General features: G+C 40.3%; 2 protein-coding genes across 4 annotated transcripts; one reads left to right on the forward strand and one right to left on the reverse strand.

Moving 5' to 3' along the window:
- Positions 1-91: 91 nt before the first annotated feature.
- cln3 (CLN3 lysosomal/endosomal transmembrane protein, battenin) lies at positions 92-23,267 on the forward strand. 3 transcript variants are annotated; one of them, XR_007959560.1, is made up of 17 exons: positions 92-166; positions 256-292; positions 1,830-1,926; positions 2,142-2,231; positions 3,563-3,642; positions 4,742-4,827; positions 5,027-5,099; positions 5,514-5,657; positions 6,063-6,199; positions 7,551-7,603; positions 8,303-8,371; positions 8,493-8,548; positions 9,246-9,339; positions 11,185-11,325; positions 12,487-12,641; positions 22,066-22,114; positions 22,251-23,267. XR_007959560.1 is itself a non-coding variant. In XM_052049721.1 (16 exons), the coding sequence occupies exons 1-15, from the start codon at positions 124-126 to the stop codon at positions 12,601-12,603; spliced, it is 1,317 nt and encodes a 438-aa protein (XP_051905681.1). In that variant the 5' UTR covers positions 92-123; the 3' UTR covers positions 12,604-12,641; positions 22,066-23,267. The 3 variants fall into 3 exon arrangements, 1 of the variants encoding a protein (XP_051905681.1); XR_007959559.1 differs by lacking the exons at positions 22,066-22,114; positions 22,251-23,267 and adding exons at positions 13,277-13,475; positions 13,519-13,924; XM_052049721.1 differs by having other exon boundaries at positions 22,066-23,267.
- On the reverse strand, positions 15,821-26,645 carry scpep1 (serine carboxypeptidase 1). Its single transcript, XM_052049720.1, has 13 exons — positions 26,462-26,645; positions 24,724-24,863; positions 23,459-23,548; positions 23,113-23,268; positions 21,832-21,906; positions 21,474-21,546; positions 21,249-21,286; positions 21,031-21,159; positions 19,674-19,758; positions 18,149-18,262; positions 17,901-18,038; positions 16,893-17,053; positions 15,821-16,018 (listed from the first exon to the last, which is right to left on the reverse strand). Exons 1-13 carry the CDS (start codon positions 26,517-26,519, stop codon positions 15,956-15,958), a joined length of 1,320 nt encoding a protein of 439 aa, XP_051905680.1. The 5' UTR covers positions 26,520-26,645; the 3' UTR covers positions 15,821-15,955.
- Positions 26,646-26,843: the final 198 nt, after the last annotated feature.

Here is a 26,843-nt window from a genome sequence, read left to right on the forward strand (position 1 = left end):
AACAAGTTCACTCACGTATTTACGCATGTGTATGTTCAGCAGGTCACGTGATCACATTGTTTTTCCGTGTGTTGTCGAACGTAATATTCCTGCTTCCGCTTTATTTTAACCATTAAGTTACAAATGGAGAGAGCTCTCAACAGAGACTCAATTCAACACTTAAACGGTCAGTCAAAAGACTCGCCCAAGAACAGTTACTCGTATTACTTACACTTACGCGTCGTTAATGTTCTTTCTCATCTCTTTTTTCCCCAGATCGTTATAGACAATGGCGCAATTGGAGTGGGTTTTGGTGAGTGACCGCTGGTCCAGGACCGTGATTGGTGTCGTTCTGCTGTTAATTAAATCGACTGTCGTTATAGAGCCGATAAATTCACCTCAAAAGTAATGGACAAACCCGCTTTGCTAAAATATGAATTTAAAGTGATATTTCCCATTGTCAATACGGTGCTCGACTGGTAGCACGTCGGCCTCACAGTGCAGAAGTGCACGGTTCGATTCCGTCTCCGGCCTTCCTGTGTGGAGTTTGCATAGGCTTCAGCATGCCCACGACCCTCGTGAGGAAAAGCAAATTAAGAAAATGGATGGACGCAAGTTCCTGTGATAAGCTATCTTTCAATTAACTTCCAGCCTTACACATCTTTCCACAACATTATTTGATGTATGGTGTTTGTTTTTTAGCTTTCTATGTCACTGCATGTAGACATTATAATGTTGACATGTTCATCCGTTTAACGTAAGTTAAATATTGAATTATTTGACCTAATAAATAAATACTTAGTTTAAAACCACATACGGTTCATTTTTTTCCACAATGAGTTGACGTTGCATTGAAATTAGGAAATCAAGGTCGTATCATTTTACCAAAATATTTCTACCTCCCCTTGCCTATCACAGACGTACACATGAACAAGACCTTATTCCCCAATTTTTATTTTCTCAACATTGGCCCCATTTTTGGCCTTTAATGGAGTTCGCCTTTTCAAAAACTTCTCTTTCAAAATGTTGCTGTTCAATTAAAAAAAATAAAAGCCTATTAGTTTGTCAAACACTGTTGCCGTGTTGCCAATTCCAAGACCAACGCAAACGTCTCTAGCAGTCACTTGTTCAATGTAACATTAAGTCCACCATTTTAAATATATATTTTTTATTTGGCCCAATTTTCATCCTATTATAGTGGCCACATGAAGAATTCCATAACGATATTTCGTCTAATTGCCTTCAAACTATATTTTTCATTTTAAGATCTTCAACAGAAGTAAAAAGCTTCTTTTTTTTGTCCATGCGGTTGCCATGGCGACCCAAAATAATCACTATTATGATTATCTTTAGTTGATTGTGTAGTTTTAAAAATGGCTTAGTTGTGCCCACTCAAAAAAAATATTGATAAAACATCTCCGGTTTGCTAAGATCTACCCAAAGTTGGAGGCATACAGTATGTCTCAGCCAAAGACCTACCAAAAAAATCTATTGAGTCCTATTCTACAGTCAACTTGAAGTTGGCCTTTTTAAATTTCCTTTTACGGTTATTCTCAGTTTTGGCCTTTTATAGAGGTCACATTTAATCAAATTACTTTTTTATTCTGATTTCAGTCTCTAATTTTAATTTAATGTACCAATACCCCAACATAACTTAACTCTAGGTTTGTTTTTCTTCATTTATCAAATTTACTGGAGTTATCATATCAGTTTTAAGCCATCAAGGTTTTCTGCGCATAGCTTGTCAGAAAGGTAGATGATAGATAGATCAGACACTTTTTTCATCACATGAAGGGAAACAAAATATGTAAATGTTATGTACCCCCTATTCTCTTTGTTCACCTTTTCAGGCTCTTAGGATTGTGCAACAACTTTGCATATGTGGTTATGCTCAGTGCCGCTCAAGACATCCTCACAAAACAAGAATCCGAAAACGCCACCTTATTTGTATGTCAATGTTTTTTTTTTTCCTTAATTAGAACAATTGAAGTGTCTGGAAAGTGACAAAGCTATATGGCGTGAACATAATTCTTGAAATACGCCTTTTTGACAATTTGTTAGTCACTTGGGGTTGTTCCTGAATGTTAATGCTTCAACTTGAGGTGTCTAAATTCACAGTATTTGAAAATAACACTCTTCCCTTTGATTGTGTTTCTCTTCAGAACCCTGTTTTAAGTACATTGGATACGGAATTTCAAGACGTGAATCCTGGCAACGGCAGTCGCTATGACTGCAATTCTGTCTCAACAGCGGTCAGTGGGAATTATTTGTTCAATTTTAAACAAACTCGACTGTGATGAAATATCCAATTTTATTGTTTGTGTATTTATTTATTTCTATTTTTAATGCATGGCACGCTAGGCGTGGCCCTGATATGAAGTCAGCAGGCAATTTCAGTGAATAAATGATAGAGAAATCTACAAGTAAAATGATATCATGTTTTAAGTTTCATTTCATTTGGGCATGTCTAGACGTTTTGGTGTGTATTCAACGCCCCCAAATGCCCGTGTGCAAGGTGTCGGCCGTTTGGGCAGAGGGCTTTTTGAAGTCCACACGTAATCATTATGTTAAAGCAAGGGGCCGAACAGATCTAAGACGACAAGACTCGTCACGAAGTGGGAGTAAAAAATATAGGAACGAAGTGTTGCAGAACATCAAAAGATGGTTTGGGAACAGGTGTCGCGCCCAGGCGGACATTTGCCATCTGTGAAGTCTATGACTTGCTTATTCGTTGTGGACCAGACTGGAAGGTGTCAGCGTATCTGTGGTTCAAAGCTTAAACCAAGTTTAAAAGCTTAAACCAACTAAATTAACAGAGGTGTGGTACTGTATGCAAATATCGGGTGCGGGAGTATTTTTTTTGTATTTTGCATATGTAAACAATAAAAGTCCGGCAGGAGCACAAGGAACTCTGTGTGATCGTGGAGCAACTGCCCGTCGTTCGCTCTTGGAGATCCACTTCCGCCGATTAGAAAGACAATCTTCCCTGTGTGTCGAGTCATTTGTTTAGCTTTATTCGGGTAAAAAAACTCTGGCAGAACTGGAGGTAGAACTATAAAATTACTTAGATACAATACTAGGTGTATTTAACAAATTAATCCAGGTCAGTTTTCCAGTCAATCAGAAACATTTAGAATTGGGAATATCACAACAATAATAATGATGATGTATCAATTATAGTGTCTTAAAAATCTAAATACTGTATATTTTATTTATACCGGTAATTTGTGATGTGTGAATGCCATGGTATGTTTGTGTCGATTTAAAATATTTCAACCAACCACATTTATTTAGTTAGTTAGTTAGTAATTAATTAATTAATTGATTGGTTTTAATGTACTGTAGTTCCCTTAACACTGTGTACCATGCTCAGTAATGATATTTTGCAATGACTCTACCACAAGGACATTTAAAATGATTGTGTATTGGTTTATGCAAATCAGATCCAGTTCATCCATGGTTTTATGCTGCATTTCTCATTTTGTAAAATATATTGAGCTGGAGTTATGTTATGTTATCTCTAAAAAGTCAAGGTAATCATGCTTCTTGACACCCTCTCATTGTTTTCTTTTTTCCTCCACAGGCTGTACTATTAGCTGACATACTTCCAACACTCATCATTAAGATGACTGCTCCACTTGTTATCCACAAAGTGCCTTATGGGTAATGGGAAAAAATGCAACACCAAAAAGCTTTTGATAACTTTTCACCTAAAATTTGCATCACTGTCCAAATACATTTGGTTTTAACTGTAGTAGCGAAACACAAATATACTTTTTTCCCCTCTCCAAATAAGTAAACAATTTCACAAACTGACCACATTGAGCAAAGTACCATATTTTTTGCACTATAAGGCGCATCTTCAGTGAATGGCCTATTTTAAAATTGTTTTCATATCATGGGCGCACCGCATAAAACGCATAGAATAGAAGCTACAATAGTGGCTGCGGTTGCATTATGCATCCACTAGATGGAGCTACGCTAAAGGGAATACAATACGGCTTTATTTATATTGAGCTTTCACATCCGCTGCAGCTGTAATAAAGCGCTTTACAGAACAATGAAAATACTACATCCAAGAAATCAGAATATTGATCCAGTATAGAATGTTCATCGGATTGTATGGCTCACTGTCAGCTTTTGAGAAAATAGAATGGTGAAGTGGTTAGCGCGTTGACCTCACAGTGCAGAGGTTACCAGGTTCGATTGCAGCTCTGGCCACCCTGTGTGGTGTTTGCATGTTCTCCCTGTGCCTGCGTGGGTTTTCTCCGCATACTCCGGTTTCCTCCCACATTCCAAAAACAAATGCCTGGCAGGCTGATTGACCACATTAAATTGTCCCGATAGGTATGAGTGTAAGCGTGGACGGTTGTTCGTCTGTGTGTGCCCTGCGATTGGCTGGCAACCGGTTCAGGCTGTCCCCCGCCTACTGCCCGAAGACGGCTGGGATAGGTTCCAGCACGCTCTGCGACCCTTATGAAGATAATGCAGATCAGAAAATGGATTGATGGATGAATACTTTTAGGTGCGCCTTCTAGTCTGGAAAATACGGTACTCAAAAGAAGGAAAATAAATTGATTATGGAATGAAGATTTTAGTAGGATGGGTAAGCTCCAAAACATGGACTGTTTTTTGTTGATTTAAAACCTATATAGAGTTGCTGCATATATTCAAATCTTTAATTAACAGAACATGGAAGCTAAAACAAGTGTTTCATTGTTGTTTTTAGGAACTTGTGTGTAAATATTGATTTTTGTTCCAGATTTCGAGTCTTCTTCTGCGTCACCATGGCTGCAACAGGTTTCCTTGTCGTTTCCTTCTCTTCCACTGTTTGGATGAGCATTATAGGTAATAGACTTGTCATAACTGGTTTGAATCGAAGAATCTCTAAAATCGTATTAATGTCAGTGATTTTATTTTTGTTTGTTTGTAATTTCTGTAAAGAATCTTATGTCACCCAAACCTTTCAAATACAGATCTTTGCAATATTCTTCTTATTATTATTATTCTTAATGATTATTATTATTTAAATACCGTATACTTCCAGGTGTGATTTTTGCCAGCACCAGCGCAGGATTTGGAGAGTTATCCTTCCTTTCCCTGACGGTCTTCTATAGCAGGTATCTACAGTACCTCCCAGGAGACTGTTGTTACCTTCATTAATGCTCCTTAATTGGAGGTCTTGCTGCCGAACGTTGTGTCGTCAGGAAATCAAAAACTTGTATTGAGTTGAGATCAGATGGCTAACTTGGATATTACTTTGCCTTGAAAAAGCCCTGTGTTCCACAGAAATTCTCAGTAAGATTACTAAAATGGATGATCATCAATGATCATCAAGCCCTTTTATTGGTAAAGAAAAAAAACGTCACAACAAAATCAGTTAGATTCCGGAGAGCAGGCTTGTTGAAATCAAAATGTGCAATCAAGAGACAAAACCTAACTCTAACCCTAACCTAACTGCATGTCTCATTACTTAGAAACTAACCATGATTGATGATACAGGAAAAGTTAACTTGTTGTCTCACCTGTTGTAGGGATGTACTTGGGGGCTGGGGTTCAGGGACTGGTGGCGCTGGTGTTTTGGGGGCCCTTCTTTATGCAGGCCTGATTCAAGTTGGTCTTTCACCCCAAGTCACAATGTTAATCATGCTGACCATTCCATTCACCATGCTAATTAGGTAAGTGAGAAAATAATATGTATAAATAACATGCTTGAAGAGTAAAATTGTCTAGTATCATCGACTTCACGTTAGCTTGGCACAAAGACCTACAGACACGCCACTCAACAGTTTGTGTTGCAATTACGTCTAAAATAAAAGTAGGGTGAGTGTTGACATTTGAAAATTTGGGCACAAGGGCATTGTATGTGTGGGTGTGGACATTTTTGCTAAGAGGATCTGGTGGAACGGAGAGAGCACACTACAACGAAAAAAAACAACAACACATTACCGGTACTTGAGCACTGAATTATTGCACTACCTGAGCATCAGTAAAGTTAGTAGAAAGTAATTGGGAATAAAGATAATGTATTATTTCTAAATTGTTATCATAGAGTTCACCTACTCCTTTATTTCGTCTTCTAGCTATTTTTTCCTGCTGCTTCCACCACCTTCATTTCCTCAGTGGAAACACGAAGAAAGAGATCGCGGCATCTTGACATCTGAGGAAAGACAGCGGCTAATGGTTGAATCACAAGAAGAACAGGACACATCTAGCCAAGGTAGAAATAAAATTGAATGTGTTGAACAGTACTTCAGTATGAAGCAAGCTGGTGGCCCACAGAGAATCTCTTCTTTGAGGGACTAAGGACAGTAGCAAGAGCACTGCTGTGTTTTCAACGTTTCCGCTGGCCATGAGGCGCAGACAACACAAATGGGGCTAACCTTCCATTGTAAAAAAATGGCCCACAGGGCAAGCACGCACTAAGCTAAAGACAAGGGGGTACGGATGGGTCCACGAGAGGCAAACGGCAAACGGGTGCCGAAAGTCATCCGACACACAATCGACAGCGATAAGGCAAGGCAAGGGAAGGAGGAATGGCAGACGCCAATTAAGAATGAAACTCCTAAATGGGAAGGTGTAATGCCGCAGGCAGGAGAGAGGATCCACTTGCAATCGTCACCATTTGAGGTCCACGAGGAACAGCAAGGCCAGTCTGCTGACGAAAGGCTGCAGTAGAAGTGGCAAGAAAAAGTTACAGAGGGAGAGTTTAAATTAGGAGAGAAAAGCAACTACCACTATGAGAGGCAGCGGCAGCCATTACGGCACATCAAGGCAAATCACTGGTGAAACACGTCAGCGGGTAACATTTAAGACTCAAAGGCGCAAAGTTGTCGCAAGTAAATGCCACAGAGTCAACCGCAAGGCAACTTCACTGGAGAAAAAAAAACTGCGGCAGAGCCCGACACCGTATAAGACAGACGCTAACGTGGATAGCCGCTAATCAAGCACATAGACACACCGTGCCATATACTGTAATTAATAAAATCATGATGAGTAAACCAAAAAAACAGCGCCTCAACTCACGAAGCACAACCACAAATGCATAGAACGACACGTCGGTGAACGCAAAGTTGTCACAGCCACAGAAGGGCGGAAACGAGATCCGCAGCTCCGACCCACACGGTCACAGACTCCCAGTGCTGGAAAACAGCCGAAGAGAATGAACAGGGAAAAGCATGACATAGTGGCAAGCAAACCATCGTGCGAGAAGGTTCTGAGAGACTGTCGTTCAGGTGCCATGAGATTTTATACACACTGGGTCACCAAAATTTGTGGGTATGCATTTTTGAGCTGATGATGCACGAAGGGAATGTTCTGTTTTTAAGCACCGTCCCTGGCGGTCAGTATGAACGTCACAGAACAAAATGCAATCCAAATTATCTGAACATTTTAATGGGGAAAACACACATGAACATTTTCTACCAATCCCTCCGGACCTGGGTTAAAAAAAAAATGTTCTAATTGTGGGCCGATGAAGATATGTTGTTCATAATGCTTAAAAAAAACTGTAAAGAGTCAAGATTATTTAGAGCAGGGCTATGAACACCATATTATGTGTCTCTGAACAGAGGACGGGAGGTCCGGAATGCTCACTCTCACAGAAAAAATGCACATCTTCAAAGTAAGTCAACCAATCACATGGATAATCCAGTTGATATGAAAAGTCTACACAACCCTGGTGCCAGGTTGTTATGGGATAAAAAAAAATGTAACCTATTTTTCCCCTCCATGAATGTGACCTGTAACCTGTATAACTCGATTGGGAAAAAAAAGAGGTGAACTAGAAATAACTGAGATAATGTCGTTGCACAAGTCTTGGCACCCTCTTGTAACTTGTCATGTAGCTGTGTTCAGAATTAACTCAGGTTAAATGACCGGCAACACACCTACCGGCATTTAAAATGCCTCACAATTTACCCAAATCAAGACAGTCCAAATCAAGGGCGGAAATTATAGCTCTTTTTCCAGCACAGAAACTTTTCAATTGACCAGAATAAATTGGATTGACCCTTGTTTCCATCAACGTGATTTAGTTGGGTCACTGTTGTTGACTGCTTACCATGTCTGCTAATGTACTTTTCCTACCTAATTTTAATACCGAATTAAAATGTTACAATTTTATTTAAATTACTTCAATGATTTTAAATATAGGTTGTACGTCAAATTATAGGTGTAAAGCTTTCAATTTATTTACCGGTACCTTTTTCTCAGATTATCATTATTTTTTCTCCACATAAAAAAGACATTTGAACAGATGTGTGTAGACTTTTGTACTTATCAAGATTTCACTGCTTGACTCATTTCTTCTCAAATCCTTCAGTGTTTGATGCCATTTGTCTGTGCCTTGGGATTAGTCTATTTTGCCGAATACTTCATTAACCAAGGTTTGGTAAGTTTGTTGTATCACAGTATCAACACTATTCATTTCAGATGTATTTGAAGTCATAGTTATGATATTGTCGGAATTTGATGTGAAGTATAACTTGGAAATTAAACTTCTGTTTTCCCAGATGGAGCTTTTGTATTTCCGGAATATTTTCCTCACCCATGCAGAGCAGTATCGCTGGTTAGTAATTTGCATTACAATATCCATCTATCCAATTTCTGTTGCTGAACCCTTTCAGGGTCACAAGTCAGATGGAACCTGTCTCAGTTGAAAGCGAGACATGGAGACCAGTCTGGACAGGTTGCCAGTCAATGATAACGCACATACTGCCCTGACACGCATCCGTTTATACTCACATTCACGCCTAAAGTTAATTTGAACATGTAAAATTTGTTTAATTGATGTAACGTATTATCCGCACTATAAGGTCCTTCGGAGTATTGTAAAGTGTCCTTGAGTGTCTTGAAAGGTGCTTATAAATGAAATGTATTATTATTATTATAAGGCTTCAACGAATGGCTTATTTTAAAACTGTTTTATAGGGTGCACTGCATAATAAGGCACATAAAATAGAAGCTACAATAGTGGCTGCAGTTGTGCTATGCATCCACTAGATGGAACTATGCTAAAAGCAATACAATACAATTCATGCTGATTTATATAGCTCTTTCACAACAGCAGCAGCTGTGACAAAGCGCTTCACAAAACGGTTAACATCAAGTAAAATAATAAACACAACATATAACATAAAACACGGACAACCACCAAGCAGATACTTCTCCTTTGACGAATGTCGGGGCCAAAAAACGCTGAAAACAGTCCATATTGGGTCCACATTTGCAAATAAAAAAAATCAATGTGGTTCCTTTTCTGTTAGGTATCAGACATCTTATCAGGTTGGTGTGTTTGTATCTCGATCCTCGCTTTGCTGTTTCAAGATCAGAAAACTCTGGGCCCTTGCTTTACTACAGGTAAGCCGTATCTAAATATCATCGAAAAGTTTGAAGAAGAAACATGAACATGTTTTGTGTATATCTCATTTGTGTGAGCATCACCTGATCGTAGTTGGAGGGGTTTGCGTGTCTCAATTATCCAAGGAGCCATTATCTGGGGCTTAATGCCCCTGACAGTCACCCATGACAAACAGGTTCTAAGTGAGGGACCAGACAAAGCACAGCTCAGAAACCCTTTATGATGAACAAAATTATTCATCCAGGATTTTCTTTACCCGGATACGGGTCACCAGGGCCACTCTCTGGAGCCAGGTCTGGAAGTGTGACCTCGTTGGCGAACGCCTGGTGACTGAGCCTGCACCCAAAAGGGCTACACATTTATATATATACATCAGTGGCGGATGCTGGTCTGTCAAGGAGGGGAAGCTCAATTTCGGCCTACATCATAAAATGTGTCCGTTTATTTATACGTGTATTCTACTCTCTGTTCCTTTTCAAAAAAAAATGAAAATGATGCCTTCGCCATAAGATCGGTGATTGGCTCATTTCACGTCAATCAAAAAGAGATTCAGCCTCAGATAGATCATCCAATCATCATGCAGAAAGCGGAGTTTCCGGGTCAGCCTATAAATGCCCACTGTCCATAGACTCCCACACACGCTGAGCGTCCAATGGGCGGGACAAAACCAGCATTTATCCAATGACTCATCTCGTTTCAATGCATTAGGACAACCTACACTGAACTCTCTCGATGCCCAGCGTCCGCACAGTTTAAAGCACAGTGAAGCTGCGGGAATGAATGAGAAAAGATCCGCGTCGTAACCAGTAATAAGCTGATTCGGAACAAAGGTTAAGCGCGTTGTAGTGCATATTTAGTCAATGACATGTCCACACAATTGTACGTACGCACATCTGATTTGATCACCTACTTTTTGACATTTTAGGGGAAGCTGAGTTTCCCTTGCATTCTTAGAGCAATCGCATCTGATATACATATATGTGTGCATGTCGACTGGTTAGCACGTCGGCCTCACAGTGTAGAGGTGCAGGGTTTTCTGGCCTCCCTATGTGGAGTTTGCATGTTGTCCCCATGCCTGTGTGGGTTTTCTCCGGGTACGCTGTTTTCCTCCCACATTCCCTCAACATGCGTGGAAGGTTAATAGGACACACTAAATTGTCCTTAAGTGTAATTGTGGACGTGAACGGTCATTTGTTGATGTGTGCCCTGCGATCGGCTGTCAACCATTTTGGGGGGTACCCCGCCTACTGCCCGAAGAGGGCTGTGATAGGCTGCAGCACACCCTGCGAACCTTGTGAGGATAAAGCGGATCAGAAAATGGATGGATGAGAGAGAGATTTTGATGCTGTTGTTACATCCCAAATAAACAAAATCAAAACACATATTAGCGGCCCGGTAGTCCAGTGGTTAGCACGTCGACTATGTTGTTCTATTCCAGCTCTATGTGTGGAGTTTGCATGTTGTCCCCGGGCCTGCGTGGGTTTTCTCCGGGTACTCCGGTTTCCTCCCACATTCCAAAAACATGCATGGCAGGCTGATTGAACACTCCAACTTGTCCTTAGGTGCGAGTGTGAGCGCGGATGGTTGTTCGTTTCTGTGTGCCCTGCGATTGGCTGGCAACCGGTTCAGGGTGTCCCCTGCCTACTGCCCGAAGACAGCTGGGATTGGCTCCAGCAACCCCTGCCCCTCAACTTTTTTTTTTTTGCCACAGCAATTTTGGGCTTCCTTGAAATTTGACAATGGAGACTTGAGATTTATTCATGACTTCCACTAAGACTGCTGGGATCGGATGTGACTTACTCCCACTTCCATCAGAAACCTAACCCCGTTTGTTTACTCCACAGGTGTTGAATGCAGTGCTGCTCTTGTTGGAAGTGTCTTACCAATTTCTGCCCGGTGCCTGGTTGGTGTTTGCCATCATCCTCTATGAGGGTCTGCTGGGTGGAACTGCATATGTGAACACATTCTACTTCATTAGCAAAGAGGTCTGATTTACTTCAGAACTTTTTTTTTTAACATTTTATTTTTTGCACAATCAAAATGCAATTCTACCAAGACGATAATACAACACAGTTTTCTTTCGATTCTGGCCTATTCTAATGTTTATCTTAAATGAAGTTTGAGTTATGTTTAACATTCTGACAACAAAGTCCAAATTTACTGTTGACCTGTGAACACACTCAGTCCGAGCCATTTGCAGCATAGCCAACGCCGAGTGCCAGCCATATTTATGGATCTTCGTAGACGCAGAGAAAATATTGTTAACATGGCGATATAAACATGAAACTTAGCAAAAGAAAGATTAGCCTCACTTCTTTCAACAGAACCCCCCACCCCCACACCCTCCTGCTTATTTCTCAGTTTTTTCGTGAATGGGCATTTCACTCTAGGCAGAAGGAATCCCTTTCCAATCAATGCAATAACCAAACTTTGACATTAGTGGAACCACTAACGTCAAAGTTTGGTTATTTTTGGTTTGAGGGGTTGTACTTGGAGACAAGAGAAGGACTGTGGGGTGACTGTGGGGTCACGTCGCTGCTCATTGCGTGTTGTGACAAGTGCAGTCAATCATTCAAATGTCATTGGGTAACAGAAGCGATCTTAACATATCGCAGCTAAAGGATCAAAGCAGAGTTGGCAAACATTTATCTCCTACCCTTGACGGTTCTGGAAAAATGACTCAAATTGATATGTGATTGATTTCGGCTCTGTGAATGTTATTTTGCACCTTTTCCGTATTTGGTGATGTTTATTAACGAACAATAAAATGAATATATTTGTCTAAGATTTTAGTTTAGTTTACACACTACGTTAGTGACGTACCTTTAAATCGGTCGACTGACTCTTTACAAGTTTGAGGACATCCATGATGCGCATGCGGTTCAAAATAGTTTCAATCTTTGTCCACATGTGTCAATGACAGTGTCACTTTTGCACAGTTGAGTGAAAGCGCTTCGTGGTGCATGTCAAATTATTGCACAGCCACAGTCCATTTTCTTTGGGAAAATCTCTACAAAACCCTTTTATTGAAGAATGTACAAAATTACAACTGCTTGTGTCCGTGTTGTCATAATTTTCTTCCTTCAGACATGATCCAAGTAAACCACGCACATCCATACAATTTTTATTGATTTTTTTTTTTGTAGACCGGAGACAGACAGAGGGAGTTTGCCATGGCTGCGGCCAGCGTTGGAGACTGCGTGGGCATAGCTTTGGCTGCAGTCGCTGCTTTCCCCGTCCACAGATACTTCTGTTCCCTGTGATCCAGCCGACACACTGACTATCTCAAATAATATCCACGGTGAGCATCAATCGTCACATTCACACTAGAGGTAAGATCGAGCCAAAAAAATCCAGCCCGACCCGACCCGGCCCGCGGGTATTAAAGCCCGACTCGAGCCCGGCCAATTAACTTGATTTGCAGGCCCGAGCTCGAAGCAAACTTGAAATTTCACATTTTATTTGTGAGGACTCGGGAAGAGGAGGCGTGATTTATGATAACAACCGACTATTATGATTTCCTACCGACTGCTGTCAGGCTGATGAATAAAAATAACAACAACAATAATAATAATAATTAAATGATGTGAAAGACAATTGTAAATAGCACTGCGATTTATCCATTTTGTGTTTATATTGCACTTAATTGCACTTAATTTAATGGTGTTTGTTGTTTTTTTTCTTCTTCTTTCTACCTACATTCTTGCTGCTGGAGGCTGTAAATTTCCCCAGTGTGGGACAAATAAAGGATATCTTATCTTAACAAATTCAAGCCTGTCTTTTGTAACAAAATATAAGTTAAATAAGATTGTATAAACTTTTACATCTTTTGTATTTGTTTCCGCAGAGGGTACATTAACAGACAGTTTTCCATCATTGACTTACTTTTTTTAAGAGTTGACAGGAAAGATTTAAGGCCATCCGTCATTTTGACAGGTTGAAAATTGGGCCATAAACCACAGCAGCAGTATCTCCTGAAGAATCTAGCGTGGCGCTTTATGAGAGAGAAGCAGAGAGACAAAGAAGAACAATGACGGGTGGATAATAGACAGAGACAGGAAGTTCTTTGTTGTCATTGCAAGAGTTTTTAGTACAGTACGTGTTGTGATTAGGCGACTTGTTTTTTTACAAACCAGTCTCTCGTGGCCAAAACTATTCACGGCCTCAAAACGCCTCAGTGCACTCTCGTGGCCAAAACTATTCACGGCCTCAAAACGCCTCAGTGCACTGTGATGTTTATTTAAAAAAAAAAGTCAGCGAGAGAGAAGCCCGGCCCAACCCGAAGAAATGATTGACATTTTAGGCCCAAGCCAAGTTAAATTCGTGTCGGGTTGGGCTCAGGCTTGGGCTTAAGCGCTTACTACCTCTAATTCACACACACAACTAAAAAGCTTGGAAGCCGTTATCCACCAGTATGTTACAAGTTGTCTGCATATCTGCAAAAGATGGTACCTTAAACCATCTCAAGGGAGACAGGGGAAAACCAAGCACATGCAACATAAAACAAGATAACTTGACTCACAGATGGAACATTTTTTTTCCAACCTTGTATTTTGAGAGCAGTAAAAAGTGTTTTCAAAATGAGTTTGCTGTGTATAGCTTGCATTTTTGTTTTTTCTCTAAATTAAAGTTCATTTGAAACAGCTCCTGACAACCGTAGAAAAGAAATTAAACAAATTAAAAAACTGGTTCGACAGAAATAAATTGTCACTTAACCTGAAAAAATTGAAGTTAATTGTTTTTGGCACAAGACCAATCAAACACCAAGCTAAAATTATGGTAAACTCAATTGAGATAGAGCGTATGAAACCAAGTTTCTCGGATTAGTAATAGACTCAAAACTATGTTGGAAGCCACATATCGATAATGTAAAAATAAAAATAGCCAAAACCGTAGGGATCCTCTACAAAACCAAGGAAGTGCTAAATAAGACATCTTTGTACACATTATACACTTCATTATTACCATACTAGCTGGTTCGCCGCCCTCCGGGCGGCTCATCAGCTAGCTCCTGCGGAAGGCTGGTAAGGTGGGCCTTCGGCCCACAAAAGTGTTGTTGCTTGATTCAACTTTTTGTTCATCTTCATTGCTTATCGCGAAAATAAAGAGATGTTTAGCTCTACTAAATAACTAACAATTTTATTGCAATGCTTGTGGGTAGACAACATTTTTTCGCTAAGATGCCCGCGCGATCGTAGTGAGCCACTGCCTGAGCGGCGCAGTGGCGGTGCGCAGCGGCACGGTGAAGTAGGTACGTTTTGAAAAGGGACAGACGGAAGGACAGACCGTGTGCGGGACGACGCGCAATATATATATAGATATGACCTACTGTGTGGAAATAGGGGAAAATGCAAAACAAACACACTCCCTATTCTAAAACTACAAAAAAAAGCAATTTGAATTATTAATAGATCAAAAGGTACGGAACCCACAAATCCACTATTATGACCTGGTTGATTTTAAAATCGCCCAATTAATGTACAAAGCACACAATAACCTGCTCTGCCAAAACATTCAGACGTTTTTCGAAATTCGAGAAAGCAGCTATGATTTAAGAGGTACCAACTTATTAAAAAAACTCAACAAGAACAAACATCAAGCACAGAAGTGTATCTATCAAAGGTGTTAATCTGTGAAATAATCTCAAAACGGACCTGAAAATGAGTAAATCGCTTGCTGAGTTAAAAAACAAATTAAAAAAATAGTACAAACAACCTACATCAATCAGAGTTAAAATGATAAATTCTAAACATTAAATATGATAAATCAGAAGTTGATAAATAGAGAAAGGTATTGAAATATCAATTATGAATACAAGAGAAAATTGACACGAGTGCCAGGGTGTGGATGTATATAATTCCGATAGAAACAAAGTATATTAAATATCACGGTTAAGGGTAAAGTATGAGCCTTAATGGAGACTTTTCTTCTTACTTTTTTCTTTTCTGATTGATATAAAAACGATTTATTAGATATAAACACATAACGGGGTAGGACTACATACGTTTTTTACTTCATCCTACTCCCTTGAACATAATAACTGTGTTGAATGAAGACTGATTTCTTTCTTTTTTATCTACCTTATTTTCTGTCAAATTATTACTGTATATGTTTTATGTTCAATAAACAACAATTTGAGTTAAGTCATGCTGCCACACGCTGCCTCGGTTGTCGATGCTATTCATGAAATCGTTTGAACCCTTTCAGGGACAGCGGTTACTACAGTGGAGAGCTTCTCGTGTTATCAGGTTACAGGGTGCATGAAAGCGTTCATGCAAATATCTGATCAATCACCCAAAGTCGGCATAAAGGTACATAGATTTGTAGGAAAACTATCAGAGCAACACAAGAAATGGGAATGATCTGTCATTTTCATGCGGCTCAGTAGCTATTATGCCTTCACCTCTATACTAAATTTTACTTGATCAAACTATTTTCATGTATGTAACTGATAATGAATTAATATAAATGACAAAACCATTTACAAATAGTCATTTTTATTGCGGAATTGACAATTCAAGAGATTTTTGGTAAAAGGGAGTGTTTTTGGTTTCCAAAATGAAAGACAAGATATGAAACGGCCACCATTCCAGAAGGTATCAGAGCACACCAACATCAGACCTGCTGGGTGATCATCTTCATCATCTGAAAAGCCATTGGTCCCTGATCTGATGGAATCTGTAAAATGACAAAAGGAACACTTTACACATTTCAAAGCAGCTGCTTGCCCTGTGTGTCCATCCGTCTAGTTTTTCACAAATCTGACGCTAAAAATACAAAACAGATTGAAAAAACAACAACTACAAAGAGAACATAGCTTTAGAAATCAATTCATCAATTATTATCCGGCGTCGGGTCGCGCAGGCAGCAGCTCCAGTATGGAAGCGCAGACTTCCCTCTCCTGAGCCACTTCCTCCAATTCTTCAGGGGAAATCCCTGGGCATTTCAAGGCCAGCTGGGAGAAATAATCTATCTTGGGTTGTCCCTGTGGCCTCCTGCCAGTGAGACATGCCTGGAAAACCCTCACTAGGGAGACGCCCGTGAGGCATCCTAATCCTGAGCCACCTCATCTTGCTCCTCTCAACATGGAGGGCAGGTACCTTGACTCTCGAGTCCCACCCAGATGACCGAGCTTCTCCCCCTATTTCAAAAGTTTGGTTTCTGCTTGACGCATGCGCAATGTCTGCACGGCTCTCAGCGGCGAAATTATTCCATTTCAGGAGCCACACTCCTGCGCGCGGCATCCACACCGCCCACACATTTCCTTATGGGGACAATAAAGAGCTCTTGAATCACTCAGAACCAGATCAAGAGCAATCTCTTGTAAACTGGCCACACATGAGGATCATGAATGGGATATGTTCACAAATTGGTCCTTGACACTAAGCAGAAAGTGGAGCCATGTCAAATGTCATCTTTAGTATATGATAACATTTGCGGCGGGCGGGATGCAAATGGACAACGGAGCGTACTTTAGACCGTCTTATACTATTCTATTGTCAGTCCTCCTAATCAGTTGCATCTGTATTCCATATATGCTGTAATTTCTTACCATGTGACCAGCTTTAAGGATCCAATAGAAGGCAAAGTTCTGATGAGTCTTTACGAAAGCTCCAGTAACGCCGGTCGTCGGGTCATCCAGAGCAGTCCAACTCAGCTTGTTAAAACCAGGCAGACCTTTCCATTTGAGCTTCTGCACCCACAGCTCTTGACCTGGAAGGAAACGTCCACACATCTGCCATGAGGTTTTACTTTAAAGTCCATGGAAAGTGACTTCAGAGATGTGTCTAAATACATTCTACTGAAGATAGATACTGAAAATGTCAAGGCTGAGAACAATGTACAGTAGGACTGAATTTTGGATATTGGACTGAATTTTGGATATCGGAGCGTTTTTCACCATTTCTATTTTCCTGACATTCGGGGTCGTGTTTCTAACAGCGACCAATGAGTGCCTTCATTGGCCCAATGACTTAGTTTCTCCTCAGCATGCATTTAGCTAGCTAGCTAGCTAGCTATCCCTTCACTCCCAAATGCATCTTCCCCGAATAACGCAAGTTACAGAACAGATTGGTGTTATTTGAATCCCCAAATATTATGCATTTCGTGTGAGAACACCTTGATTTTTCAGAGTAAATCTGAGCGAAACCTGGTCAAACTGCTTGGAGAAAAATAAAACGTCTTATAAAGCCCAATGTATGAAAAAAAAATACAAAATAGGTCATTCATTGAGGGTGCGGTCCATAATCTAGTACGCCTTTTAGTGTGGAAAATACAGTAGTTAGAGAAACTGCATCTTAATAGACATCCGTCTGACATGGATGTCTTTAGTTCCTGATAGTAAGAAAAAAGCACAGGTGGGGAGCCGATGTGTCGTGAGTACCGATACCTTGAAATAAGGCCAGCAGTGGGTCCAATACCGACATACATAGTATCAGTACTCGCCCATCCCTACTCGTGAATATGAGAAGTTGAACCTAATCCTTAAAGCTTTCAGTTCACATTATAGTCCAAAACTACAAGATATAGACAAAAAAAGGTATTTGGCACTATACGTTACCCATAGTGTCCACTATAAGGTCAAGCTGTCCGTTGTAAACGGTGACGTTAACTGCAGCAGTCAGCAGCTGGTCGACAATGTTCACCACCGGTCTCATAAAGTCCCCAGCCATGTACCTGAATACCTCGTCTGACTGCCCTGAAAACAACAGAAAAACAAGGGAGGGTGAGTGTGTGTGTGTGTGGGGGGGGGGGGGGTGAATAATTAAAAATGTATATTTTCTGGTTTTAAAATAATTGTATCAATACCTCCCCAGGTGACGTTCTCAGGAATAATATGCAGCTTCTCTCTAATAGGTCCATTCATCAGCTCATCTAGTGATTGGCTCTGGAGTGGACCAATGTGTCTTAAAGCCTGCAGGGCTGGAAGAAATAAATAAATCAATGATCAGATAAATGCATGTATGCTGGTACCAGGTAATAAATGTGAACAATCTTGTCAATCAAATCATTCATTCATTCATTCATTCATCTTCCGTACCGCTTGATCCTCACTAGGGTCGCGGGGGTGCTGGAGCCCATCCCAGCCGTCTCCGGGCAGTAGGCGGGGGACACCCTGAATCGGTTGCCAGCCAATCGCAGGGCACACATCAATTCCGATTTATAAATTTGTATGGGAGTGTTTTTTCCCTCCGCAAATGAATCTTTTCATTAAAAAAAAGGTGAAACAAGAAAACAAATATCGGTGCTTACAGGGACGGCAATGGCTAGTGATGAAAAAAGTGTGAGGGGGCGTGGCCTGGACGGGGCGACCAATCACAACAAGACATCATACACGTCCAATCGCAGGGCTGTTTACAACCGGAAGATGAAAAGACTGATCGGGAGAGCTCGTGAAAACTCGACGATAAGGTACCTGACCCACCCTAAAAATTTCTCAGCGGATTTAGACGATTCACAAAAATGATCAGTTTAAGAAATAAAATTTCGGAGGATTTCCGGGTATCTGCGGAAAATTGCCATCCCTGTGCTTAACAAACGAGTAAAAATGGTTAATCAGAGCGCCGAGTTGCCCAACAGAAAAGTAAAAGAAGGTGCAGTAGTTTTCAGATGACAGCAGAGTTTATATTGAATGTAAATGTTGAGTTTAAACCTGGCCTACAATAAAATGTCACCCTCTCTAAAATGATCATCATACAAGCAATGGAATGTCAACAGTGTACTTGGACTTATTTTCATTCCCTCCTTTCAAAAAAAAATCTGTTCTAAGTAAGGAACATTTGATTCTTGGACTCAATATCAAACCAAAATCATTACTTTCACCCCATAGCAAGCAAACAGGCCAAGAAGTCATTATTTATCACACCATCCACAGTCATGCTTTCATGAAAAAGGCACACATTTACCAATCTTGCATACACACTCTTAATCACCAGCCAGATCAAACCGAAGTAAAAAGCAACAGAATTGTGAAGAATTAAGAGATTTTTGTGCCCTTGTGTTTTCTCAACATAATTTGAATGAATGAGCCATTGATTGGAGTATGCAAAATGGCGTTGGCCGTCCGTGACAAAATATTCAGCTAACGAATCAGCGCAAGAGATTTAAGGAGACTTTGAGACAGTACAAACAAAAGCAAAGTCACTGTCAAGAAAATGTCATTACTGTACCTACTAAATTAAGATCAACATGCTTAAGTATGGCGGACGCATGCACAGCCACTACTTTTAGACAAACGTGTAGTTTTCATCCTTAAATCGTTAAAAAGTGGGATATTTTATATACTATGCCCATTCCTAGAGTCCATTCAGAAAAGAAAAAAAACTCCTCTTACATATCAAGTTCTTTCCTTCTGAAGAGGCCCATTTATCTTCTGCTGTCTGTGAAAAAATGTTGTAGAAGTTGACTCCGTTGCTGTTCTAAGGAAAAAAGAAGAGAGAGAAAATGACAAACCATATTATCACCACAAGGTGCACAGAAAACTTTTATTTCAATCAAGTGACTGTGCAAAATAAAATCATCTGGATGTCTGCGCCATAATTAGAGGTACAGAGAACCAAGCGGAGGCTCAGGATTAGAACCCGAGTGGTGTTCTGTCAATGGACTTCTGTGTTCGTCGCCGATTGTCCACACTGTCATCGACACCATGTTCAAAAATAAACATGCCCATGTGTGCACTTGGCATGAGGAGACCCTAAGCCGCAGTTTGATGATCGACTTTGTGGTTATGTCATGTCTTTGTGGATTTGCAGCCGCATGCGAGAGAAAACGCGGGTGTCAAGTAATCACCACACGGTGGTGTGTTCACTCCGAAGATGGGGAAGATACAAGTCCGACATGGCAGACTCAAATGTACTGTGAGGGTGTGCCGGGAACTTCCTGTGAGACACCCGAAGTAGCAGTGAGTCAAACCGTTCGGGTTTTGGTTTCCCGGTGTGGTTTGTTGGAATTATCAGCAGCCCCTTTAGTAGTTAAAGGTCAAGTACGAAGTAATTTCCGAAAATCTCGAATGAAATATTTTCATGTCACAAGTCATTAAACAAAATACTGAAATGAAGCCTGAAAAAAAAAATCTACTTTGCATATTCAAGACGTATTTGTTTTCCTGCAATGCGATCCTGGCAAGCGACAAACCCAGAAAGTGTGATGTCGTTCAAAAAACAACAATGGCGCAGCTCAATATGAAAAGTGCACAAAGCCAGTGAGGAATTGATTGGAAAGCAATGCTTTAAACTGATTTTCGGGGAAGCAGAGGTTGATGGTGTTCTCACTGGTTCAAGTCTCACTCATAACCGTGGACACCTACTCTGTAAACAAGTCGCAACCATAATTGATGCAAAAGCTCACGGGGCCAAGCAGTACGGTGGAATTCAAAAATCATCTTTCCATAACACTGTCAACACCAAATTAGGGTGCACGGCAATTCCGGTTCCAAAGTCAAATCCCAAACATTTTAGCCGGGGATCATATTGTAACCATCTACGGCTTAGCTAACATGAAGGATATGCGACGATTTATCGATGTAGGTTCATTCACATGTGACCTTAAACCTTGAATTATACCGATATTTAAGTCATCTGTATGTAATTATAATAAAAGCATTACAAAGCACCTGAAGGCAACATGAATGCGCCTATCCTGAACCTCAAAGTACACACGTACTTGAACACTTGTTCTTTCCTCATACCAACCTGCTCAACCGCCGACTCGGCCACAGACCACAGTTCTGTGGCTTTCTGAAACTGCTGCTGCTCCACAGCATGTTTCACTGCCTCCGCTGCACTGTTGACTTCGTTCAAACCGTGATCATCCAACAGTGACTGCAAAAAAATAACATGTCAAGTGAAACTCACAGCTAGAATTTGGAGGGGGGGAAAAAAAAGACAAAATGTGTCTTTTTATAACTTACAATAGCATGAAGGTATGGTCCCCATGTCATCACGGAGTCTGTAGATGAAGCACAGAGATCTTACATGCTAACCTGAGACTTTAAACTGGATTCGTGAATAAACCATTAGATAAGCCAGTGTATGGTTTTGATAACCATAAAATGAGTCGTTTCTGATGTTATGTAGCAGTTCTGTGGAAGTGAGACGAAACACAAATCCAAGATTTATAGTTGACTGATACCAACCCACTGGGGATATCCATGAGTCTCCAAGCGCCACACCAGCAAATTTACATTTCACCTCCCCTTGTGCTATTGCCTGCATTATAAAATAACAACAAAAATCAAACACTCACAATGACCGTTTAAAACACTGTGTATTTAAAAAGTCCACTGGTCAGGCCGAGTGACAAGATAGACCTTTAGAACAGGGAAAGGTGACGGTATTTTGTCAGTTCAATTCAGTGACTCATTTCTATTTATCTTTTTGTTAACGGTTGGCTGTTCCGGTTTGTTTACATTACACAGTTGAGATGTTAAGATATTTTTCGATATTTTGACCAGAGTGGAATGCGATGAAGTGAAAAAGGGAAACCGCGCTCACCTTTGTTAGCTCAAGGGATATGGCAGCTGCCATCTTTCCTCCATATGATTCAGAAAATATATAGAAGGGGACACTCTGGAGAAAGTAAATACATCTGTCAGTTTTATTTCAATTAAATGAAAACCTAATATAAAAAGGGCACAATACAAAGTAGAACATTGAATATGTCAACAAAAAACCTAGTGTATAAGTGCCCTGAAGATAATTGAAACACTTTATTTACTTTTACACCAGCACCATGAGACAGAGAGATTGCTGCTCCTTCCTGCCTGAAACTTTCCAAGTATGCAACCTGAACATTGGATAGTTTATGCACAATTGGACGATTGTTGGTTGTTGTTTTTTTGGTGCTCTGTTGTTCTTTTTGTACAAAGCATTGCAATGGCCCAATATTTTTTCTGTCGCTTCTCTCTCTCCAGAATATTCTACCCGATCAGTACATGTCTGTTTCAAAGAAAATGACTGCATCATCCTCTCAACAACAGTAAAAAATTATAGTTCCAGGTGTTTCCTGTGCACTGCCTGGGGCATGAACGATGGTGATGACAATGTGCCTCAGCAAATATAGTGGGTATTTTCCTCTGTCCTCCTACTAGCCTTTTTTTTCCACAATTACTGTTTCCACAATTGCTGCTGAAACGACACAAATGTATCCACTAGACTACTAATGAAAGGTTATCTCATCTGAGATGAGTTGATACACAACACAAACAGAAATCTGATCAGAGCGTCACTTTCTTAACATAATAAATCTTTTTTTTTCCAGAAAATGTGACCCACATTCTGATTATTCTTTTATGTATTAATAATATTTTTCAGGCCTAGAAGTGAATGGTCTGTTTAATTAAGGATTCAGACGATTTTTGTAGAGGTGGTCAGCATCATGAGATACAAAAAATAAATAAAATAAACGTCAAAATTTGACCTAGGCCATTATTTTAACTCGTTTAAAGCCAGCCATTTTTCTTAGATTGGGAGAGCCATTTTTGACCGTTATTATCAAAATTATTATTTAAAAAAAAGCTCTGTTGTAGAGTTAGCTGCTGCTATTTATTCACGTTCTCTTGACCACACTGCTTCCGCACGCCACCGCGACGTAGGATTGCCGGACCGCACCACCGTGTGGAACAAGATGATGACCACTGCTGCCATCTTGTGGAGATTTATCATACTAAAATCATTCCCACGGTCTTCATACTGACTGAGGTGGTGCTCAAAGCCCTTTACTAAATTTTAGTATAATTGTACTGATTGACTCGTGAGAGAATATGTCGGCCATACCTGGAACTCATCCACCTTAGCAAAGAAGTGTTTTAAGAGGGTCAACATGTCTGAAGCCACTGTGGCAACATTTGTAGCATAGCAATCTGGCTTGTCGCAGTAGCTGAACCCAGAGCCCACAGGATTGTCTACAAATAGGAGATTGGCTGCTTGGACCTGCAAGAACCAAACACATGCATATGCAGTACTTATAATGTATAATACATTTCAAATTGTCATATTTGATGTAGTTAATTTTAAGTAAAATGTTTCAAACCAAATATTTACACAATTGAAAATTGTTGTCTTCTTAGACAGGTTGTTGTGTTTTGTCCAAAATCCAAAACTTTAGGGTCAACCATCTTACCCAACTGCTGTTTCTGGGCTTTAGGTCAAGAGTCAAAGGTCCAATCTCTGCAAAGTTGCCAAAGCCGCTTCCTGAAGCTCCGGGTCCGCCCTAAACACACATAAAGCTCATGTTCAAATCACGAAATACATTCATTCATTCATCTAATTATTAGAAGGCAATTGAGGTTTCAAACATACAGCCCGCGGGCCCGATCCGTTCTATCAGGAGGTTCTATCAGGCCCGCAGGATAATGTCAAAGTGAAAAAATGCATAAAAGACAAGGAAAGAATATTTTAAATAAAATACAATTCATGGATTATCCGGTAGGAGGCGCACTGTTTTTTCCTTGGTTTGTCAAGTGTAGGCAGGGATTAAATTTAGATTGTATATGCACGTGTAAATGGTTTTAAAATGGCTTTCTTTATAAATCTCGTTTAATCTTAAAATGCATGACTATATTTTTCAATATCAATTACTTGTTAATGTTTTGTGCCTTTGTACAATCAGTGGGATCAGTTGCAATGCATATATGCGAATGATCAAAGTAAACTGCACATTTGTCTTGGGAAATCGAAGGTGTTCCATGAAATGTTTTGTAAAAAAGTTCATTAAATTTAAATATTTTCCTAATGTTCTTGTGCTTCACTATACCAAAACAAATGAAAGACATGATATTTTGGTTAAGGGCGGCTATTTTGGTTATTTATGACAGAGTATGGTATAATTTTAATGGCCCGGCCCACTTGACATCTACCGAGGCTGTATGCGGTCCACAATGTGAAATGAGTTTGACACCCCTGATCTAATAGATCTTTTTTTTTGTTCTTCCTGTCACTATAGGTTGCCATCATAGATAGATTGACAAAGATACATTATTTGGTATTAATAAATCATTTTCTCACCAACGAAGTGAAATTTCATAATTTCCTGTGGCACACCGTTAGAGTCCTTATGGCACACTAATGTGCCCCTGTTGGTAATCACTGCTGTAGCCATTAACACCTCAGGGAAATTTAAAAGACAATTCAGGAATTCAGAATACGAGTACGGCATGAGAAATGTGTGGACTATTCGATGGAAATAATTATGTAATAATGACAGTCTGTTGTGGAAAGGTATTCGTATTGTGATTGCAGCTGCAGATTTCCTTGAGGGGACAATAAAGTTTATCCTCATTCTGAGTGATCAGCCACCTTTATGATTTGGTAAACACAAGTGTCAACATAAAAGTAATATTGACAACCCACAAATGCAACTTTTCAATCCAAGTAAATGTGTCGTACCTGTAGCCACATGACCAAAGGAAATTTTTGATAATTTACAAACTGGCTGTCTGCGTAGTAAAGCCACCAGAACATGTGGGCCCCATCTCTAACTTCCACGTAGTCCCAAGCTTCTTTGCCTCCCACTGGACTCTGAAGCCCTGCAAAATATTTAACAACAATATTTTAAGAACTTATATTTTACAAAAAACACGGCCGCTTAGCTTTACTTGCCCCAAGAATCGCCTCTTCAACACTGTGTATTAATGTAACTTCCCGTTATCGCCTTCAAAAACCTGGATTGCAACATTTTATCCCACCCCTCACCCCAATTCTACAAACACACTATGTGTTAGTTTATAATCCATTGAACAATAGTTTTTCATCTTGAGACCTTTTTTCACGGATGTGGTGTCAGGCGTGGAGAGCACACGGATTGACGATTTGATCCCGTTTTTTTCCTTCGCCGTATTATTTCAAGTCAAGTCAACAAGTCAAGTCAACAGTATTTATAGAGCACTTTCAAACAGCCATCGCTGCATACAAAGTGCTGTACATGGAGCGATTTAACATATACAATAAACAGTAAGACGAATCAGTAATAAGTAATAAGTAATAAGGCGGTAGAAAGCACCAAGCAGTAAAAACAATAGCAAATCTAAGTCATGCTGAGTCAAACGCCAAAGAATACAAGTGAGTTTTGAGGAGGGATTTAAAGATGGGCAGCGAGGAGGCTTGCCGAATGTTCAGTGGGAGGTCATTCCAGAGAGATGGACCAGCAACAGAAAAGGCTCGATCCCCTCTGAGCCTCAGTTTAGTTCTTGGTACGTCTAGCAAAGACTGGTCCACAGACCTGAGGCGCCGGGCAGGGGTGTAGGGGCGTATGAGCTCAGAGAGGTAAGGTGGCGCGAGATTATTCAGAGATTTGAAAACAAAGAGGAGGATCTTAAAAATAATTCTAAAATGAATGGGGAGCCAGTGAAGGGATGCCAAAGTAGGAGTTATATGCTCCCTCTTACGAGTACCAGTCAAGAGGCGAGCAGCGGCATTCTGTACCAGCTGAAGGCGCTTGATGGAGGACTGGCTGACTCCAAAGTACAGGGCGTTGCAGTAATCGAGCCGGGATGTGACAAAGGCATGAATTACTGTCTCAAAGTGTTCATGTGAGAGGAAAGGTTTTATTTTGGCCAGCTGTCTAAGGTGAAAGAAGCTGGATTTAACAACGGCACCAATTTGCCGATCGAGTTTGAAATCACTGTCCAGTTTAAGTCCCAAGTTTCAAGTATTAGGAGCCAGACACATTTGACACAGACCTAACTTGGAAGTCAAATAAAAAACATTGCGTTTTACCACGATAAATGGACTGATCTATCGACAAGTTTGTTTCAGTTGCACGGTGTGATAATTTGCAAAACATTCCTGCGAAATGTCAGCGTTAGGGTCAAACGGGGACAGTCCTGCCCTGTCAACCCCAATTGTACTTCAACTATCCATATCAATGAAATGGTTAACCTTTACTGTGTTTGCGTTATCACCTAAATCCCTATCGGTGCATCTTGAAACCTCGTCTAAAAACACATTTTTATTTGGCTTTCGATTCGGCATTGTTTTCGCGTTTCGTGGTAATTGTTTTAGCTGTCTTAGTTTTTACGTGTTCTGTTTTAAAATGCTCTAGAAATAAAGTTGAGTTGAGTTAGAGGCTGTAAAAGTTCGAATACTGTATATTCAATAAAGAAACGACAGAAAAACGAGAGCATACCTTTGCTGGCAGTGAGGACAAATAAAAGCAAAACAGAGGTTCCCCGGCATTGGCCCATTTGTGACTCGCGTCTTTGAAAGATTCCTGGAATAGTTTTTCTAAACGTAAAATTAAGCGACAACACTCAGCGTCAGCTGACTACTTCTTGTTTTCCCACACGCCTACTTCTTTTCCCTCCACCTCCCCATCCTTAATCTTCTTCTACATCTTCGTCATCTTCGTCATCTTCGTCATCTTCGTCATCTTCTTCTTCTTCTTCTGCTTCTGCTTCTTCGTCTCTTCTTCTTCTTCTTCTTCTTCTTCTTCTTCTTCTTCTTCTTCTTCTTCTTCTTCTTCTTCCTCTTCCTCTTCTTCCTCTTCTTCTTCTTCTTCTTCTTCTTCT

This window comes from Hippocampus zosterae, chromosome 17 (assembly GCF_025434085.1).
Source record: "Hippocampus zosterae strain Florida chromosome 17, ASM2543408v3, whole genome shotgun sequence".
Classification (NCBI taxonomy): domain Eukaryota; kingdom Metazoa; phylum Chordata; class Actinopteri; order Syngnathiformes; family Syngnathidae; genus Hippocampus; species Hippocampus zosterae.

Excerpts from the sequence above, each read along its gene's own strand:
- cln3 (XM_052049721.1), top strand. The coding sequence starts at position 124 with ATGGAGAGAGCTCTCAACAGAGACTCAATTCAACACTTAAACG. Across the intron at positions 4,828-5,026 it reads TGTTTGGATGAGCATTATAG|GTGTGATTTTTGCCAGCACC; the intron begins GTAATAGACTTG and ends GTATACTTCCAG. Across the intron at positions 8,549-9,245 it reads CATGCAGAGCAGTATCGCTG|GTATCAGACATCTTATCAGG; the intron begins GTTAGTAATTTG and ends CTTTTCTGTTAG.
- scpep1 (XM_052049720.1), bottom strand. The coding sequence starts at position 26,519 with ATGGGCCAATGCCGGGGAACCTCTGTTTTGCTTTTATTTGTCCTCACT. Across the intron at positions 18,263-19,673 it reads AGAAGGAAAGAACTTGATAT|CCCTGCAGGCTTTAAGACAC; the intron begins GTAAGAGGAGTT and ends TATTTCTTCCAG. Across the intron at positions 18,039-18,148 it reads TGAGAACGTCACCTGGGGAG|GGCAGTCAGACGAGGTATTC; the intron begins GTATTGATACAA and ends TGTTGTTTTCAG.